Source organism: Solanum lycopersicum, chromosome 10, assembly GCF_036512215.1.
Source record: "Solanum lycopersicum chromosome 10, SLM_r2.1".
Taxonomy (NCBI): Eukaryota; Viridiplantae; Streptophyta; class Magnoliopsida; order Solanales; family Solanaceae; genus Solanum; species Solanum lycopersicum.
Window position 1 is genome coordinate 1,545,603 of NC_090809.1, and position 19,033 is coordinate 1,564,635.

Below are 19,033 nucleotides of genomic sequence, written 5' to 3' on the forward strand. Positions count from 1 at the left end.
CGTGTCAAAGCAATTTGAAAAAAAAATAAAAAATAAATTTTATTGTTTCTCTCAAAGCATCTTCTTCCTCTTTTCAAAAAATAACCCCATGTTTATGATTCTTCATTTTTGAAGAAACTCCATCCATTATCATTCAAGCTCCTTGATTTGAAAAGGTAAAGTAAAATTTAATATATTCTTTACATCTTTTTATGTCGATTATTAATTTTTATTTTATGTCGATTATTAATTCTAAACTTGATAATTATATTAAACCAAATGATAAAATAATAAAAGATCAATATTAACAATTTGAAACAAAACTCATTATCTTTATTCATATAGATTTATTAATTATGGGGCATAGGGAGTGGGGTGGGACGTGAGAGAGGAGGAGTATATTTCATTAAAGTCAGTTTATCGAAAACTGAAAAAGTGGGTCCCGACGCGTGTTCAACAAACAAATCGATCTTGCAGATTATTTTTGCCACGTAGGCACGCAAGGGTAATATATTACTTAAAAAAAAAGTTGGAGGGGGTAATAGGACCTCATCAAAGATAAGGTGTGCCGTAGAGATTTTGGGTATAGGCTAGGAGATAATTCCCTATTATTATTATGATTTATTCATATAAAAATGACTCAATGTCAATTATACATGCACAAAAAATTCAAAAAACTAGTCAAAGTTTAGACAAAAATAACTGAAGTGTGAGCAAAATTCACTAATTGAGCCACATTTAGATAAAATTGAGTTGTTTCTAAATAGGTAAATTACGAATTTGTATACATTTTTAATATGATATTTTTTTATTTTTCGTCTCGATATTTAATATCTATACTAAAGTTCAATCAAAATAAGATTTAGACATTGCAAGGTTTATTTCTAAGTTTTTATCTTTTGGTTTCTCACCTCACCAGTTTTCACATTGAAATCCAATCAAATTTAAAATTGCGCGGGAAGTTTCAACATTGCTGACTTGACGCTCTCTAATAGAAGTAATTCCATATCCAAAAGACTCGAACTTAAATCTTTTGAGTAAAGATGAAATAATACTTATCAAAATATTCCTAACATAAAAATTACTGTTCTCGAAAGACTCGAACTCAAAACTTTCTGGTCGCAAAACAAGCCATATTGGTCTAATATGTCTTAAATGTTCCCAAAATCCAATGTATGCCCTTTCATCAACCTACCAAATTAGACTAAATTCTTCATTTCCAATTTTGTATTTATGGTTTAAAAAAAATAACAATTAATCTTGTTTAACTGCTAATTTCCTTATTTGAGAGAAAAAATTAATCAAAGTAATTACATAATTATCTCTCTGTTTCTGTTATAAATGTTAATCACACACTTTTTTTTTTTGAATACTAATCAGTTTCCATTCTGAAAATTTTGTCTTTGCTCTGTTTTTAGGGTTTCGTTTTTTCTTCTTCTTCTTCTCTATCTATGGCTTCTCCTTCTTCTTCGACAACAACTTTCTGCTTTCAATGTGAAGATTCATCAAACTCAGTTACCTTCAGAAATGGCTGGCGCCTTCGTAGTGGCAAATTCGCACAGCTTTGTCATCGTTGCGCGTAAGTTTTTTTTTTTTTTTTAACTTTTACAAATGACCCCAAATAGTTTATAAGTGGTAGAAAACATACCTACACGATCAATTTTAGCGAGTTTCATATCTCAACTATCCGTTGTTTTCTTTTACCTGTCTAAACTATCACCTTTTCACGAGTTCGTACGATAATTATCACTCCATTTGTATTAAGAAAATTTTGAAACTCACCTTGATTCTAAGGTGTGGGGGCCAACTGATGTGTTTTAATAGAAATGGAGTGCGAGTTTCATATCTCAACTATCCATTGTTTTCTTTACCAGCCGAAACTATCACCTTTTGACGAGTTCATATGTCAATTATCACTCCATATGTATTAAAATTTGAAACGCACCTTGATTCTAAGGTGTGTAGGCCAACTCAACATCGAGATGTGTTTTAATAGTAATGGATTGCGAGTTTCATATCTCAATTATCCATTGTTCTCTTTACCGGCCCAAACTATCACCTTTTCACGAGTTCATATGTTAGTTATCACTCCATTTGTATTGAAATTTGAAACACACCTTGATTCTAAGGTGTGTAGGCCAACTCAGCATCGAGATGTGTTTTAATAGAAATGGAGTGCGAGTTTCATGTCTCAACTATCCATTGTTCTCTTTATTGGTCCAAAGTATCACCTTTTGACGAGTTCATACGTGAGTTATCACTTCATTTGTATTAAAATTTTAAACACACCTTGATTATAAGGTGTGTAGGCCAACTTAGAATCGAGATGTGTTTTAATAAAAATGGAGTGCGAGTTTCATATCTAAACTATTCGTTGTTCTCTTTACCTGCCTAAACTATCAATACATTTGTATCAAAACACATGTCGATGGTGAGTTGGCCTATACACCTTGGAGTCGAGGTGTGTTTTGAATTTTAATACAAATGGAGTGATAGTTGTCGTATGAACTCGTCAAAAGGTGATAGTTTAGGTAGGTAAATTTGAATAATGGAAAGTTGAGGTATGAAACTCGCAAGAGATAGTTTAGATATGTTTTTTTTTATCATTAAACTCTTAAAAATTTGCTTGATATGTATTAATAATATATTTAAAATGCATTAAACAAAATAAAAGATTACCCTTCAAGGTGGACCAGTGATTTGAGCTTGGGACTTCCTTATTGGAGGTCTCAAGTTCGAAACCCCTTGCCGCGAAAGCAAGGGGTTTGCCTTCTGGGTCGAGCTCGGCCTGGTGCGGGTTACCTCTCCTATGTGGTTTGCGAGCTATTGCATAGGAGTGGGGGTTTTACCCTCTGCGCACCCATAGGGTAGCGGCTACGGGTTTTCCTTGTCATAAAAAAAATAATTTTTTTTTAAAGATTATGCTGCAGAACTATATGAACTTGTAGTAAGAAATTCACCATAAATGTGGAGAAGTTGAATTTAAAATACAGTTACGAATGCGTAATGTGGCTATCCTAGCGTTTAAAGTAAATTGCCCCCTTATTCGGAGCTATGGGTTTGGTTTAATACAACAGCTTTAGTTCATATCGTGTATTTGCTGGGCAAAGCCAATATCCAGTAAACCAAAAAAAGTTTATGGTGCAGAACCTTTCCTCACAGAGTAAATGGAGATGTGAAAAAATGCTTTCTTTGTGATGATAATTTGTGTCAGGAAAATTGTGTGTGTCATAATTGTGCTGAGTGCGATGAAGAGATTCCAGTTCTCCCCGTTACTTGGCTTAATGTGCTGTAACATGTTGAGGCTTGCAGGGCTATTAATAAATGCAATCTTTCTTCTGATACATGAGAGTTTCATTGGCCTGATTACTTCTTATTTTCCTTTAGTTCTGTATATGAGTACGGGAGGTTCTGTGAGATTTTCCATCCAAGTGACGATGGCTGGAGAGATTGTGAATCTTGTGGGAAGGTTAGTGGAAAAGGTATCAGTCATAGTTGTGTAGATACAAAGATAGATATGTCTATGAATGAAGGGTTTTGTTCATTTGTATATTGTATGCTCTGTGAGAAGCATTTCTTAGCAGTGATATTTTTTCATTGCAGTTGATCCATTGTGGATGTATTGTGTCTTTCAACTCATATCTGCTGTTGGATTTTGGTGGAATTATGTGCATGGACTGCTCAAAGAAGAACTTCATTCTTGTAAGAATATTTTAGGCATTTTTAATTTGTAGTTAACTCGTTGTTACTCCCTCCAGATCATTTGTCAATATTTATCGACCATCTCTCTCTCTCACTTTCTTTCCAGCTTACAATGCCAACTAGAACAGTTTAGTATGCCTTCATCTGATGACCAATTGACCTGCATAGCAGAATCCATCGTTTTCACAATCCACCATCTATAATAGAAAATGCAACATTGAATGCCTGCTCCCACCAAAATCCACTTATGATGGACTATTTCCAACTGAGTGTAAGAGCATTAACCATGATGGCTGCTTCTTAGATAAGTGCCATCCTTTCTAACCTGAAATATGTGATCACAATTCACAGCACATGTTTTCCTCCAAGAAAATCTGTTCCTAATTACAAGGCTATCTCTTGAGTTGGTCATTAACACCTTCACTTAAAGTGATTCTTGAGAATTCAGCTTCATATTCCTCCATCCTATTTGTACTATATGCAACACAAGTTTAGTTTATGGCTGATATGTAGAAGATGTTTCATTATTTCTTTGCTGAATCTTGTTGAAGTTCTCAGAGTAATGGAAGCTCTGGGGTTCAGTCATAACTGACTTTTGGCCTGTTGCAATTGGTAAGATCCATTGAAAACTAGTATGGGTGAAATCTAGCTAAACAGAGCTGCTCTTACACCAGTTCCAGTTTACTCTTGGATCTTTCAAATATTGACTTCTAGACATATAGTAACTTCTAGTCTACTTTGAACTATGTTTGTCGCAACTCTTCTCCCTACTTTCCAAACTTTCAACTTTGCAAGGTCAACTCTTTTAGGTTATAACTATCAGGGTATGCTTCAAAATGTTCTTCATCCTATTGCCATTCCTATTGAGGTCAAGGAGATCAATGCTATGAAGTTCTAGTTTTATTTAATGCAGGCACGGAATCGCTGCTTGTCCCATGAAACTCCAGTACCAACTGAAAAATCTCAGCTGGATGCCACACAAACCATGATAGAATCTCAGTACAGGCCTCGTGTCACAGAGTCAAAATTGCAGAAGATCTCCATAAAATATCCTTTGTTGTATACTCAGTCATCTTGGCCTCCGAAAACTACAAAGGGAGAGCACTGAAGCCATTTTTTAAGCAAATAAAATAAGTGGTATGTAAACAAATAAAGTTTGCTCTCATTTTTAGTTCTTGGAGATGGAGATGAATAAGAACCTAATTGTTTTATTTAGAGTAAAACGTCTGAATTTTATTGAATATTTGAATATTAAAACACGTATATTTAGATTATAACATGTAAATTTGAATACATATCTGAATATTAAAATGTTGTATTAGGATTTGAATACCATATAATTACGGTTATTTGTTTCCTCAACATCTTAATGTATAGAACCTATCTTTATTTATAAATTAATAAATATGAAACTCAAATAAGATACTATATCAACAAAATATTCTTCAAAAAAATTATATGGTGGGTGGTGGTGTTATGGCTAATGGTGGTGGTTGTGTGTGTCGACAGAGGGTGGTGTTCGCTAATGGTGATGGTTGTGGGTGGTGGCTAACAATGCTGTTTAGTAGTGGTGGTTGATGGTGGTGGAGGCTTATAATCACGGTGGATGATAACGACAACTAATTGTGGCAGTACTAATAGTGTGATTGACAATATATAATGGTGATGCTTGTTAAAAGTGTTTGATGACTGTTGTGGTAATGGTGATTGGTGGTGATGACTGACTGTGGTGATTGCCGGTGGTGGTGGTCGTTGATGATGGTGGTGGTTAGATGTGAAAGTGGATGGACTAGTGGTGAATTGTCATTAATCGTATTGAGACTTTGTTATTCTAATTCATTCAGTGGTTGTAATTGTTTTAAAAAAATTAACTGCACTTGATGACTGAGATTTTGAATCATAAAGATGCGACTTGGTTGACAACAAGATCTCTCTTCATGGTCGCACTTTGAATTTAACGATTGATATTCTTGTGCTCCTTGACATACCTTAGCTGTGGGCATGGTGTCACCCCTTTGTTTCAAAAATCGTTGACTGCCACTGATGCTGATCTCACATTATCACGTCTTGTGATTCCCAAAAAGTGTGCTGAGGTGAGTTTCTATTTTTCCTGGAATTTCATGCCTTCTTTAGCAAGATGTGTTTTGGGGTAAATGTGAATATCCACTGTTTTTTATATTTTTGATTCCTGCGACATCTTTTATTTCAGCAAGTTTCTCTTGCCAATTTTTCACTTTCACATTCCCTTTTCATAACTACTTTTATTTTCTGCACTTGCGTTGAGGCTCCTTAGGAAACAAAACCTCTCTACCTCCATGAGGTAGGGTAAGGTCGGTGTACACTACCCTTCTCAGACCTCACTTGTGGGGTTTCACTGAGTATGTTGTTGTAGTTGTTGTTGTTGTTCTAAGCTCTCCTGTTTGTAGGCTTACTTTCCTCCACTTTCTGGGCCACACAAGATCCCCATTAATATACTGGATACCGACGGCAAGGAATGGAATTTTCACTTCCGGTTTTGGCCTAATTCAAGGAGTAAAATGTATGTGCTGGAAGGACTTAGAGATTACATGGTCTCGAAGAAGTGGCAAGCAGGTGATGTAGGTAATTGAAGTAATCTATCCATTTAAATTTTTGAGTACTTTCTTCGTGGTCAATGGATCTGCAATGTCGAGAAAAGACTTCACAGTGGTTCAGATAAAACCAACATGCCACTCAAAGGCAGAGTGCAATTCTAACTGAGAAAATTGATAGAATGTCCTGTTGATCTATGATGACCATTAGTGAATTAGTTGATTATAGCACTATAAGTAGTGACATGTTCAGATGCATCAGTGTAGTGTAATGCTCCTTCTACTCATGTATGGAACATCGTTTATCGGACCCTGAGTTGCAGTTTTTTGGTTTGCAGTTACTTTTTATCGAATTGAACCAGGACAGAAACTGGTCATGGGATTAAGGAATACTTCGCCTGGTTCTTCCACCTCATAGGTATGCAAGACATGTTCTTTTGATTTTATTACCCAACTAAAACTTTGCAAGGGTTAAGAGAAGTTTTAGTTCCATTATGATGGAATCATATGCATTTTTCGACGGTGAGCTTAGAGGCAATCCAAGATTTGAACTTTATAGATTTGGTATACTACTGAATTCACTGATCATTTGAGTTACTAGGTACGAAATTGAATACTTGTACATATGTAGTAGATTTCTCGACATATATATAGGGTGTTGGCCAAAGCTACGGGTTTAGCTTGTTTAGCTGAACTCGTAAGTTACCTTGTACTTTACCCCAGACGAGATTTGAACTTAGTTAGGTTTAAGAGATAGTGGTCAAAAACACACCGGAAGTCAGGGGCGGACCCCCTCAATAATAAATAGAATTAGATGGTTCAGTGGCAAGTCCTTGAATATTAAACTGCACTCCCCCAGTTCGAATTCCTACGACAACATTTATTTATTTTCCTTTTTTAGTTCATTTTTTTAAAGAAAAGATCAGATATGTTTTTCAAGCTTTTTTTAGCCTTATTTTTCATTTTAAAACGTGCTAAAAGTATGTTTTGAACCCAAAAAAAATCAAGGGTCCCATTTCTAAAGACTTATTTACACGGTTATACTTTTATTTTTTGAACCCCCTGAATGAAAATTCTGGGTCCGCCACTGCTTGAAGTATCACATTTTGCGAGTTTCATACTCAAACTATCAGGTGTTTTGCGTTTTATACTTGAACTACACCAATTATTCATCAAAACACACGTCGAAGCTAACTAGACCAAGTGTTAGAGTACACAATCACCGAAAGGTTGGTGATAAGTTAATTTGCCAATAAATTTTTTTTTTCGCATGACAGTTGACTTATTAATTTCGAGAGATGTTTTGATAAATAATTCACGATAATTCAGGTAGGAGACAAACACCAGATAGTTCAAATAATAAACTCGTAAAAAATGTCGTTTAAGTGTGCTTTTCATCATTTATTTTAGATTTTCTAATTAATTCCTCTAATCATTCGTATGGAGTGCCATTCGACACAAGTTTTAAACAAAAAAAGAGTGTACACCACACCATCATATACTAATCGATGTGTGTCTTAATAAATAGTTGGTGACAGTTCAGATAAGAAACGTAAACACCGGGTGGAAACTCGCAAAAGAGTGATGTTTCCGATGTGTTTTTGACCATTATATCCTAGATTAAATGCTGACAATGTGCTGAAATGGTATGGAAGACACCATTGCAAGTGCCTATGCTAGTCCTTAAATTTGATTTGATTTGCATGCATTTTATTCCCTTTTGGTCTCTGAAACAACATCCTGAGTTTGGTTTGGAATCTGATGCCGGTTACTTAACTTTACTCATCGTACAAAGAGTAAAATTCACCGACCAAAATACTCTTTTGTGTATGAAAACTACAAGTTCCTTTGAAGGCAATCTTGGAGCAACGGTAAAATTCTCTCGTTGTGATACATAATTCACGGATTTGAGCTGATGCTTGCGTCAGGGGTAGATTGCCTGCACCACACCCCCTTGGAGTGCAACTCTTTCTCAAACATTGAGTGAATGCAAAATGTTTCCGCCCTTCATTATTAAGTTTCCATATGTCATCATAAAAAGTTTGCACCTATATATCATGGTTGAAGTTGTATATAATATTTCTATTTGAATTCTATATATGATATGATGAATACGAAACTCATATATACTAATGATCTAGTTTGATGATCTACTAAGCTGAAGATTAAGATGTTCTGCAGATCTCAGCTCGATGCCGGAGGCGGATCTACATGTAACTTATGAGGTTCACAGGAACTATACTCAGATCTTGTACGTGTATTATGGAATTGATGGAATATCTATAGATACTTTGATTGTAAACCCAATCATTATTTTGTATCAACTTGAGGTCGTTCTGAGGAATAGAGAGGATTCATATAGCCTGATCACAATTTGTTTCGAGATTGTGGCATAGTTGTTGTAACTTGAGGTCCCATTGCCATACTTAATTTATATTTGGTTTTATTATGTATAATTTTATCTTTTTCTTTCTACAAGTTTTTGCATATGAGAAGTCATAATTTTAGATCATTAATTACACTTGTTCACCATTTAAGAACTATCAAAAATCTAAAGTAGTTTTGCTAATTTGTGTGATAAGTTTCACATGAATTATATCTATGCAATTGATCTTTTAATGGAAAAGGACAAGAGACTATTAAGGGTAAAACTTTAATGGTAAAATTTACTCGCATCGGGTGTTTACATCAATTTAATACATGCAATACCACGTGTTTAAATTTACGGTTCATTTTACTCAATCTTAATTAATTAATGTTTGTTTTATTTCATTAAATCACATAGTAATGAATTTTGGTGTAAAAACCTTGTGCGGAAAAGTTTTTTCCATGAAAAGGATGTGCAATGAGAGATTTTTTAGGAAGAAATATGCTCAAGCCATATGAGTTTGTTACTATCTCGATTTAAACAACCAAGTTAGCTATAAATATTTAGTGTTTTGTATGAGGAAGATATTGAGTAGATTGTGGTTGTATCAAAATCGACCCTATCTTTCGTAGCATTGATTTAGTAAGCTACATGGTTGGTGCACAAAGAATTGCCTTAGTCCCCCCAAATTTACTTGTGACAACTTTTCAGCTGCCTAACGACCTATAATGACAGTTACTATTCCCACGGTGTCTAGGAAGTAAGCCCTACAATCCAAAGAGGCGAAGAACAAATAAAAATTTATTACAAAAGTCGGCTAACAAGGGAATTCTATTCTTGCGTATAACAATATCCAAATAAAATTTGTTACAAAGGCCGGTTAAAATTCACAGAAATGAACCATATATTTAGATACCAAATAAATCGTGAGTGATTTTCCATCTCCAAGAAAAAACGCTACGATCTCCTAGAAAAATTCTCAATTCTTCTTTTAGGGTTTCCACTCTCACATAAAGAAAAAACACTACGATCTCCCTCCATTCCTTTGATTTTGGAACACCTAATCACATAATTTGATTATCTCCCTTTTAGGAATATAAATTTAGAAGAAATGATGAAGGGAGAAGTTCATTTTGGTCGATATAATTATCTTTCCTTCTAGGAACATAAATTTGAAACAAATAATGGAGGGAGAAGTTCATTTTGATCAATATGCTAGGAAATGAAATCCTAAATGGCACAATGAAGTAGTAGCTGGGGAATAAGCATCAAACTAACTCTGTGCTAATAGCCGCAGTAATACATTGCGTCAAATTTTTTTCCTTGCGTATATCTAGTAGATAATGAATCCCCTTTGAGTTTATGTTTGCTTCTCTATATTTTGAATTTCTTCGGTGAAAATCCAACTCACAATTCAAGCATTTCACACGATAGCTTTGTACAATTTTTACGACACAGCAAATAAGTCTTGCACAAAAATAAAAATCTATTGTAAAAATATATATAACTAAAAACAAGATGAGAATTACAAAACCAATTGACCCCAAATGTATAAATAAAATTGCTAATGAGTTGAGCAAATAAATCTAATTTTAGAAGTAGAACTTTAACTTTAGCTGTTTCTGTTCTTAGATGAACTGTTCAATATCTTTATTATCCTAAGCAACGCATATTTCTCAGTATGTAGCTATTTTTCTATTAAAACTCTATATGTATACTATGATCCGAAAACTAGTATACTTAAAAAGTTTCAGCGTTTCGAGAACATGCCTTGAGTCAGAGATGAAAAGTCGTCTTCTTTTGTCGATTGTGTAGAACTTGATGAAAGTGTGGTAGCAGCATCTCCACTCGGCATAGAAGGAACTGTACCATTGCCGGAATAATTCTGTCCCATTTGATAAACACTGCAATATACAAGAGGAAAATTAAAAGGGAGAGGTTTATAGCAGATACTCTCCAGTATATTGCATTCTGCAGAGACGGATCCATGATTTAAGCTTTATATTGCATTTTCCGTAAATATTTGCACATAATTTTAGTTGATGATTGATTTTATTCATTTTACTTGTTTATTGTGCTACAGTTTTCTCTATTTTACGCTTCTGCTTACTAGGCATGGGAATCTGAAGTGAAACTTGAGGATAGACTGTGTCTAATTAACGTTTTTTTTTTTGCATAGACAGAGCCTATATTCAGGTATTTCACCTCAGATAATGCCTTCCAAAAATATTGTTGCATCTAAATCTAGCACTGCGAGACCAATTTATAACAGTCCTCAAATGACATATAAGAAGTCCGTACCTGGATGTCGATACTGGCACAAAGTTTCCAGCTGAATGTGCTGCTCCCGCCTAGTTTACAAGCACAGAAAAACAGTTTTTAGCAGAGTCTATAGGGCACATTTCAATAGAACTTGAAAAATTCAGACATTTTACCTGAAAATATTTCTCCAGTTCAGTCTTTCCACTGGCTGGCATCATCATTCCAGGGAACTGGTAGCCTGCATGTGGCCAACTTTGGTTTACTATGTTGGAGCCATTTGGGCTTTGTTGAACATCCCCAGGGATTTTCAAATTGCCACTAGCAGCGGCAGCAGCCATAAGAAGAGATTGTTGTTGAGCTAGCTGGGCAAGTTGTTGCTGATGCATAGCAAATGGTGACACCATATTGGACTGAAGAAAGTACATTATTTTAGATAAAATGATTTTTTGACTATATAGAACTACGCCTCAATCCTATGCTAGTTGAGAATAGCTATATGAATCCTCACTAACCATGTTGCCCCAATCAAGTTCAACAATGACAATATAATAATAATAATAATAATAACAACCACCCTAAAGCTCCATTATTAAATAGCATATTAGTACCTTGTCGAAAAGGTTCATGATATCATTTTTGACATCTTTCGGAAGCTTCTCTGACAAGGAAGAAGTTGAAACTGATGATGACAGTGTTGATGAATCCTTGAATAAATCATCAATTGCAGAAGCGGATTGGCATTTCCGATGATCAGATTTTGCAACACCGCTTTTTGCTTCTACTTCTTCTTGAGAAGCTGAGAAGTTTACAAGGTTTGATTAGAATAAAATGAGCTAAAGAAACGAGATTGCAACTGTAATACAGGTTCCTGAGTGTTTTCAAGCTGTTTGTGACATCCCGCCAATTATCCAAGCAGAACGTCACCAGCCCGTGCAGCTTGCAGCGCATGCAAGGGAGCAGGCAGCCCACCCATCCAGGCGGACTGCAGCACAGGCGGCCCAAAGGCCCAGCGCCAGGCAGACTGCTGCACAGGCGGCCCAAAAGCCTGGCAGACTAAGGGGCAGAAGCGGCCTGGGCGTGCAGCAGACCAAGGGGCAGCAGCCTTGGGCATTGGAGAGGCTTGGGAAGGATTCTAGAAGTCTTCTAGAGTCTTGGGGCAGACTAGAGAAATCTAGGAGTCCTTTTGGAAGAAATCAAGACATCTTCTTGGAATAAGAAGCATGTACATAGGGACTTGTATATAGCATTTATTTACTCTTAGTTTGTAGAGTAGTATAAATAGTAGGGTCAATGTATTTGTAAAGCATCCAACAAATTTGACTAATAAAGATACTAGTCCATTCTTCCAATTTCCGTCTCTAGTCTTTCTTCTTACTTTCTCTTAGCGATCCAAATTGTGAAAGGCTGACTTGATTTTGCGAGATCGTGAAAGATTCGTGAGCAAAAACGTCAAGTGCCGCACGGAGTCTTGTCCGAGTCTAAAAGTCCGTGACATGTTGCTCTTCTCAAACTATCACTCTCTTCCCTCTTTCCAGAAGTAGAAACATAAGGAACTGAAAATAATGGATCATAATAAAAAGAGAAAGAAATGATTTCTTTTGGTATAATGCTGGTGGCTTAGCAAATCTGCATGCACCTCTAATCCAACTGCAACAAGAACTCTTCCACCGTTACAATTATTATTGGGCAACTCTGCCTACAAATACTTACGCAAATGAGAGGAGAATATCCAACTTTTTTTTTTATCCCTATTGGGATTTGAACCCATGTAGACCTCAAGATAAAGAGGAAGGTATCAATAAAGTTAGGTTTGCGTAACTTGTCCACTAAGACTTGGGTAGATGGGAAGAGATCAACTAAATATTTTGTCTAGGTTTGCGTAACTTGTCCATCAATACTTAAGTAGATGGGAGGAGATGAACTAAATATTTTGCCTCTGCTGGGATTGACCATCCTCTCCTAGTAAAGATACAGAAAAGACAATTCTAACAAAACTGTGACTTACGAATACATTGAAAAGCTGTCCATGTGTTATCCTCTACAGGAGCAGCACTTGCACAATTGTCACTTGGAGAATCCATAGAAAGCATGTCGAAAAGATCAGTAGCAGTCTCAACTTTAGGAGGATCAGCAATTGCTGTGACCTGCTTTGCAGATTCAGTGACTGCAATTGGTTCTGTCGTCTGACTTGTCTGGTGAGGAAGCACACCCAAAGATACCGTTTCATGAGTTGAACAGTAAGATTCAAAGTTTTGAACAGATCTAAAAGAATCAGCTTGGTGAATATAAGTTTGACGTACTTGCTCTGGCCCTCTTGGAGGCAGAGGTATACTGAATCTAGCCGCAGGTAAGTCTTGCTTTGTGCTAGGGCGTTGTAGGCTTACCCTCTCGACAGATGACCCACCGGAGTTACTAGCATGCTCAAACCCACTTCTGTCAGAATGTTTTTGTTGTTTCTCTGTGGCCCTTCTTTCTTGAATCCTGGAAGTTGATTTTTCTGTCTCCTTAGGGATCCACCTCTTATCTTCATACCTAGACAAAACACAGTATAGTTCCTTGGATGAAGTTGCAAAATAATAGATTGAAGGACTGCTTAAGCCAGGAATAAGTAAGGACATACTTTGCACGGATGAAATTTTCAATAGCAACTCTATCATAATTTGTAGGAACCTGTGCTTCCCAATAACTATTTGCCTTCTCGTTTCCCATTGCTATACCAGCATCAGTAAAAGGATTCATACAATTAGACCATTAATGTAACGGATCAACAGTTTTGGGCTACTTCTGTATCACATCAATATCAAAACTGTAAAAAGTTTGGAGGGGAAACCTTACATTGAATAAAGGCAACTTGTTCAGGAAGCCATGTATCTAGTGTAGCTGATCGAACCTGCAAAAATACACAAACAACAGAAAACAGAACAATTTTTTTAATTAATAAGTTGTTCACATATCAGACATAGTCACAAATAAAAATGATGCTAGGCATGTATCGCGTGTTGTTTATGACTAAGGTTAATAACCAGAAATAAATTTATAAAAAACAATATTGAGGGCCCTAGAAACAGAGAAACCAATCCTGGCTTGCTTCCCTTCAAGACCCTTAAAACTATGAGGCAACTTGAACAAACAGCATAATGCACAAGTTGTCCCACCCGATCCACTACTTCAGCCATAGAGGCAAGTAAAAGTAGAGTGCTGCTCAACCACAGTACATTAATAACTTTCAATTCCACCACTTGAGATAAAATTTAGGTGGGAAGATAAAGTACATTAATGTATGTATGGTAACTGGTAAAGGCATTCTCGGTGCCCACCATAAAGTCATAACTAAGGTAGATGTATAGCCATCTCTATCTTGGCGATCCAAGGATAAATGTATTTCACTAGGGGGCTGTCGGCTGAAAAAAGTATAAGTGTACTTTCCACATAATATTTAGTAGTTCAAAGCACTCCCAAGGGTGTGGTCTGGTCGTTAATAGAGTGGATTGAGAGCCAAGAGGTCTCACGTTAATTTCTAGAGGAGGCAAAAGATAATAGGTGATTTCTTGGCATCTGTCCAAGTCTTGGAGGACAAAGTCAATTGGTACATGTGTTGGTGGGAGGGCCCGTAACATTGGTCGAAGTGCACACAAGTTGGATCGGACATTACATATATATATATATATATGTATATATATAGTTGGATCGGACATTACGATTATCAGAAAAAACAATATATATATATATATATACATATATATTCGCACCCACAGCACTAAACAAGCAGTATTGTTTTACCCACTTCAGCTCCCTTGAATAGTCCGATTTTTCCTCCACGGCTATAACGGGTTAAAAGATCTACTACTTTAATTCCTGTTTCTAAAATAGATAATGTTGTATCAAACTGTATAAAGGCGGCACATATCTTAAATAGAAAGATGTTGTACTAGTATCTACAAGCACTTATATTTAGTAGTTCAAATGGTTCTTATGTCAATTAAGAATATTAGCCTTAATAAGTATACAAAAAAGGGCTATTAAAGTATAAAGTGCAGGATAGTAGACCATGATCATTTTCATTGTTGCACCATTTCATAGTTCAGATATATCTAGAAAATCTCAGCCATGATGAGTGTAGAATAGTCAGTAAGTTACCTTTGATATGTGCACTCCTAGACTTCTGTGGATCCCGGAGCATTGCATGCATATAAAGATCCCCAGATTCACGCTAGCCCATCGAGGACCTCTGGATTGAATTAAAAAGAAAAAAAGAGAACACAATCATTGCAAGATTATTAAATAAATCCATATATTAAAGACAGTTTCCATTTAATGTCAATAATCCTCTCAGCAGCATAAGTTCTGAATGCCACACTATCAAATTTAAATATATGTACATACTTGGCTTTGCAATCTGCACACTCCTTGTTCTCTGGCAACTTAAGGAGTCCTTCGAGAATCTGCCAACAAACACAGTCCACATTACATCGAAAAAAAATGCATGTAAAAAGGGAAAATGAAATAAACCAGGAAACAAATTGTGTACGCAAAAAGCACTACTGAGAAAAATATAAATCAGACCACTGAATCGGTGATAATCTTCCGTATCCTATGTGTTAAGCCATGCTATTTGCTTAGATTTGTGAAAAGAATTCCATTTTTCCTGTCCGAGGCAAGTGAAAGTACACCAACAAGAAATATTACAACATGTCTTTTCTTGCAGAATACTTCCATGGTAGTACTTATAATTTCACGCCTCAAGCTAAGGATCCTAGTATAACTTTGGCAATTAAAATTTAAGAACACTGAAAGAGTACACTTTCAGTAAGTGTTTGGCTTAACCACTCGTAGTTGTCTACTTTTCCTACCTGACCTAACATAGATGGTGATAATTCAAGTATGAAAAGGGAACAATTGATTGTTTGGGTGTGAAACTTGCGAAAAAAGTGATAATTCAAATGTGTGATCATTATCTCTTATTTAAAATAATCAGCAATATTAGCTAGAACCAGCTAATATTTAGACATATCAATTACGTGGCCATTTGGTACGCGGACTAAATTATCCCGGGATTATAGTCCTGCAATTATAATCCTTGGACTAATTTATCCCACCTGGAAGGTGGCATAAAATAATCCAATAATCCCAAGACTGATGGGATAAGGTGAGATATTTGGGATTAGATTAATACTATGTTTGGTTGACAGTATAAATTTATCCTGGAATATACCATCTTATCCTGCGTAGAACGATCCCTAATAGCTCAAAAAAATCAAGCTGGTTGTTCTTCTGATCTATCTTATTATTAGAAAACAAACTTCACTAGAAATTTCATTCATCAGGCCTAACAGAAGCCAATTTCACCCCTGTCTGTTCAAAACCTCTAATATTTCTTCTTTATCCATTTTGTCGAATAAAAAGTTTGATCCCTTAAACATATAGCACTCTGTTTCCATTAGGACGACAGATTGACTGCCTGTTTTTGAATCAGATCATCACTTCAGTACTCATCTCTCAGGATATAATAACCACAAGGATTCAGTTATTAACCAATAGAGCAACGTTAATCCGACTTCATTTCAAACTTCATCTGAAATTTCATTAATCAGGTTAAAGAGAAGTAAAATTTCATCCCTGCCAGTTCAAAACCTATAACATTTCTTCTTTTTCCTGAAAATCTATCCATTTTCTAACACCCAACAGTGTGACATAGTGTTCAACGAAATCTAAGGTTCAAATCCCAAGGAATACAAAATAAGACTCGGTGATTTCTTTTCATCTGTCCTAGCTTGGTGTATAGAGCTACCTATTGTTGCTGCTTGCTGCGAGGTGACAGATATCCCGTGGATAGAAAAATATATATGCATTTTCTCATATCCAAATGATCCTTTAAATATATCATGAAAACAGATTAATCACCTGTTTTGAAGCAGATCATACCTTCAATAATCAAAATATCATAACCACAAAGTTCAGCTATTAATTATCAATACAGCAACCGTTAATTAATCGATAAAAAGGAATATAAGAAAAACAAATCACATTCATGCACCAAACGCAAATCAAAATCGAAATAAGAACAAACGCAATACATAAAATTGAGTCGATTTTAACCTTCCTGTGCTTGGCATTGAGTTCCTTTGAAACGTTGGCCTTCTCATTCATAGTGCCGGTCGCCGGAGTTACCAGAAATGGAGAAGCTATCGGAAAATTATCGCCGATCTAATTCCTCGACCGCCGATGAGTGTAGCTGGATGAGAAGAAGAGAAATCGCAATCGCGTTTTCGAATTGATCGTATGCATTCAACAAATGGTATTTATAATTATTCATTAAGTTTGCATAATTTAGTAATAATTTTTAATTACTAGTAAATTTTTATTTGTCTTTTTCTCTTTTTTGGAAAATATACCAAACTCTGGTATAATATCTCTTCGGAAACTTACATAAATATACTGTAATAAAAAAATATTTATCATTTATGGTAATATTATTATTATTTTTTCACTTGACCACTTTTAATTTAGGGAAACTTACATAAATATACTAAAATAAAAAAATATTTACCATTTATAGCAATAATATCTTTTTTTCACTTGATCACTTTTAATTCATTTTTAATACAAGTTTAATACATATTACAAATAACAATTTATTATTCATATATAATACAAATTTTAATAATGGATAATACATTTATCGCACATTTTAATACACTTATAATACAATATGTCAAATTTTTACCAAACAAACATAATATATTTCAAAAAACAATTATAATTCATATATATTGCATACATAATTCACTTTTAATTCATATTGTAGATTTAACATAGCATTGTTATAAATGGTAATAAATAAAAAGTATTGCTAAAATCAGTAATTATTTATTAAAATGTACTAATTTATGTAATTTTTCCTTTAATATTTATTTATAATACAAGTTTAGTATATATTATAAAGAACAATTATTATTCACATATAATACAAGTTTTAATGATGGATAATACATTTATCACACATTTTAATACACTTATTATCAATGTGACAATTTTTTATCAAACAAACATAATATATTTCAAAATCAATTATAATTCAAATACATTGCATACATAATTCATTTTTAATATATTTTACAGATTTGTCATAATATTACTATAAATGGTAATAAACAAAAAATATCGCTAAAATCAGTAATTATTTTTTAAAATGTATTAATTTATGTAATTTTTCTTGTCTTTTTTAGTAGTAACAATTTTCTCAATACCAAGTAGAGCTGTTAAAATGGGCTGACCCAACCCAATTTTAACGGGTTGGAAAGTTAAATGGGTTGGGGTGGGTTTACCCTTTTAGTTAAAGGGCCAATAAAATAGCAGCCAATTCAGCGCTTAGCGGGCCACGGGTTGGGGCAGGTGACTCTTTAACCAAAAAATGAACAAAATTATTCTCTTAGAAGGAGTATCTAAAAAAATCAAATGTTGACGTCTATAAACAGGACATCAATACATACAAATTTTCATTTATAAATCACACTTCAACAAATACTTATATAAGTACATTTATGAATCTCACACTTTGATGAATGCTTACCAAGATACATAATAGTCAACGTAAGATTTAGCGGAAAAATGTTGATCATTCAAACATTCTTCTCAAACAAAAAAAAAACTAGGTTAAAAGACTTGATTTTTTTATGGTTGTAACATATTTAATGATAAAACATTTACAAATAAAACACTACTAAATATATATGTATATATAATATTTTTAAATATTCATGGCCCACGGGCTGGCCTCTGAGGCTAGCGGGCCAAGTGAGGCTGGGCTAAAAAGTTTCGTTCCTAAATGGGTCAAAAAAATTAGGCCCAACCCCACTTAATTCAAAGGTTGGGTTGGATCGACCTCGCAGGTCAAGCTCATTTTGACGACTCTAATACCAAGGCTCAAACTCGAAATTTTTTGTTAAAGGTGAAACATTCCATCAGTGCGCGACTATAAATGTTGGTAACTCTCGTATAATATCAATACTCCCTCCAGTTCACAAAGAATGATTTAGTTTGACTTGACACAGAGTTTAAGAAAATAGACAAGATTTTTGATCATGTGGTCATAAATTAAAGTTATGTCAAATATACAAAATTGTCCTGTAATCTTGTGGCCTTAAAAATGTCA

At 34.8% G+C, this 19,033-nt stretch overlaps 2 protein-coding genes across 10 annotated transcripts; one reads left to right on the top strand and one right to left on the bottom strand.

The window, feature by feature from the left end:
* Positions 1-953: 953 nt before the first annotated feature.
* LOC101245891 (B3 domain-containing transcription repressor VAL2) lies at positions 954-8,707 on the top strand. 9 transcript variants are annotated; one of them, XM_010328841.4, is made up of 8 exons: positions 954-1,558; positions 3,367-3,448; positions 3,583-3,681; positions 4,595-4,728; positions 5,675-5,774; positions 6,108-6,282; positions 6,590-6,669; positions 8,433-8,707. In XM_010328841.4, the coding sequence occupies exons 1-7, from the start codon at positions 1,431-1,433 to the stop codon at positions 6,667-6,669; spliced, it is 798 nt and encodes a 265-aa protein (XP_010327143.1). In that variant the 5' UTR covers positions 954-1,430; the 3' UTR covers positions 8,433-8,707. The 9 variants fall into 9 exon arrangements, with proteins under 9 accessions (XP_010327143.1, XP_019071684.1, XP_010327144.1 ...); XM_019216139.3 differs by having other exon boundaries at positions 6,108-6,278; XM_010328842.4 differs by having other exon boundaries at positions 6,108-6,273.
* Positions 8,708-10,106: 1,399 nt separating this feature from the next.
* LOC101245592 (ADP-ribosylation factor GTPase-activating protein AGD5-like) lies at positions 10,107-17,182 on the bottom strand. The gene is made up of 11 exons (XM_004248228.4): positions 16,978-17,182; positions 15,265-15,323; positions 15,019-15,109; positions 13,717-13,771; positions 13,502-13,592; positions 13,182-13,413; positions 12,887-13,073; positions 11,490-11,677; positions 11,055-11,291; positions 10,921-10,970; positions 10,107-10,523 (listed from the first exon to the last, which is right to left on the bottom strand). The coding sequence occupies exons 1-11, from the start codon at positions 17,026-17,028 to the stop codon at positions 10,370-10,372; spliced, it is 1,395 nt and encodes a 464-aa protein (XP_004248276.1). The 5' UTR covers positions 17,029-17,182; the 3' UTR covers positions 10,107-10,369.
* Positions 17,183-19,033: the final 1,851 nt, after the last annotated feature.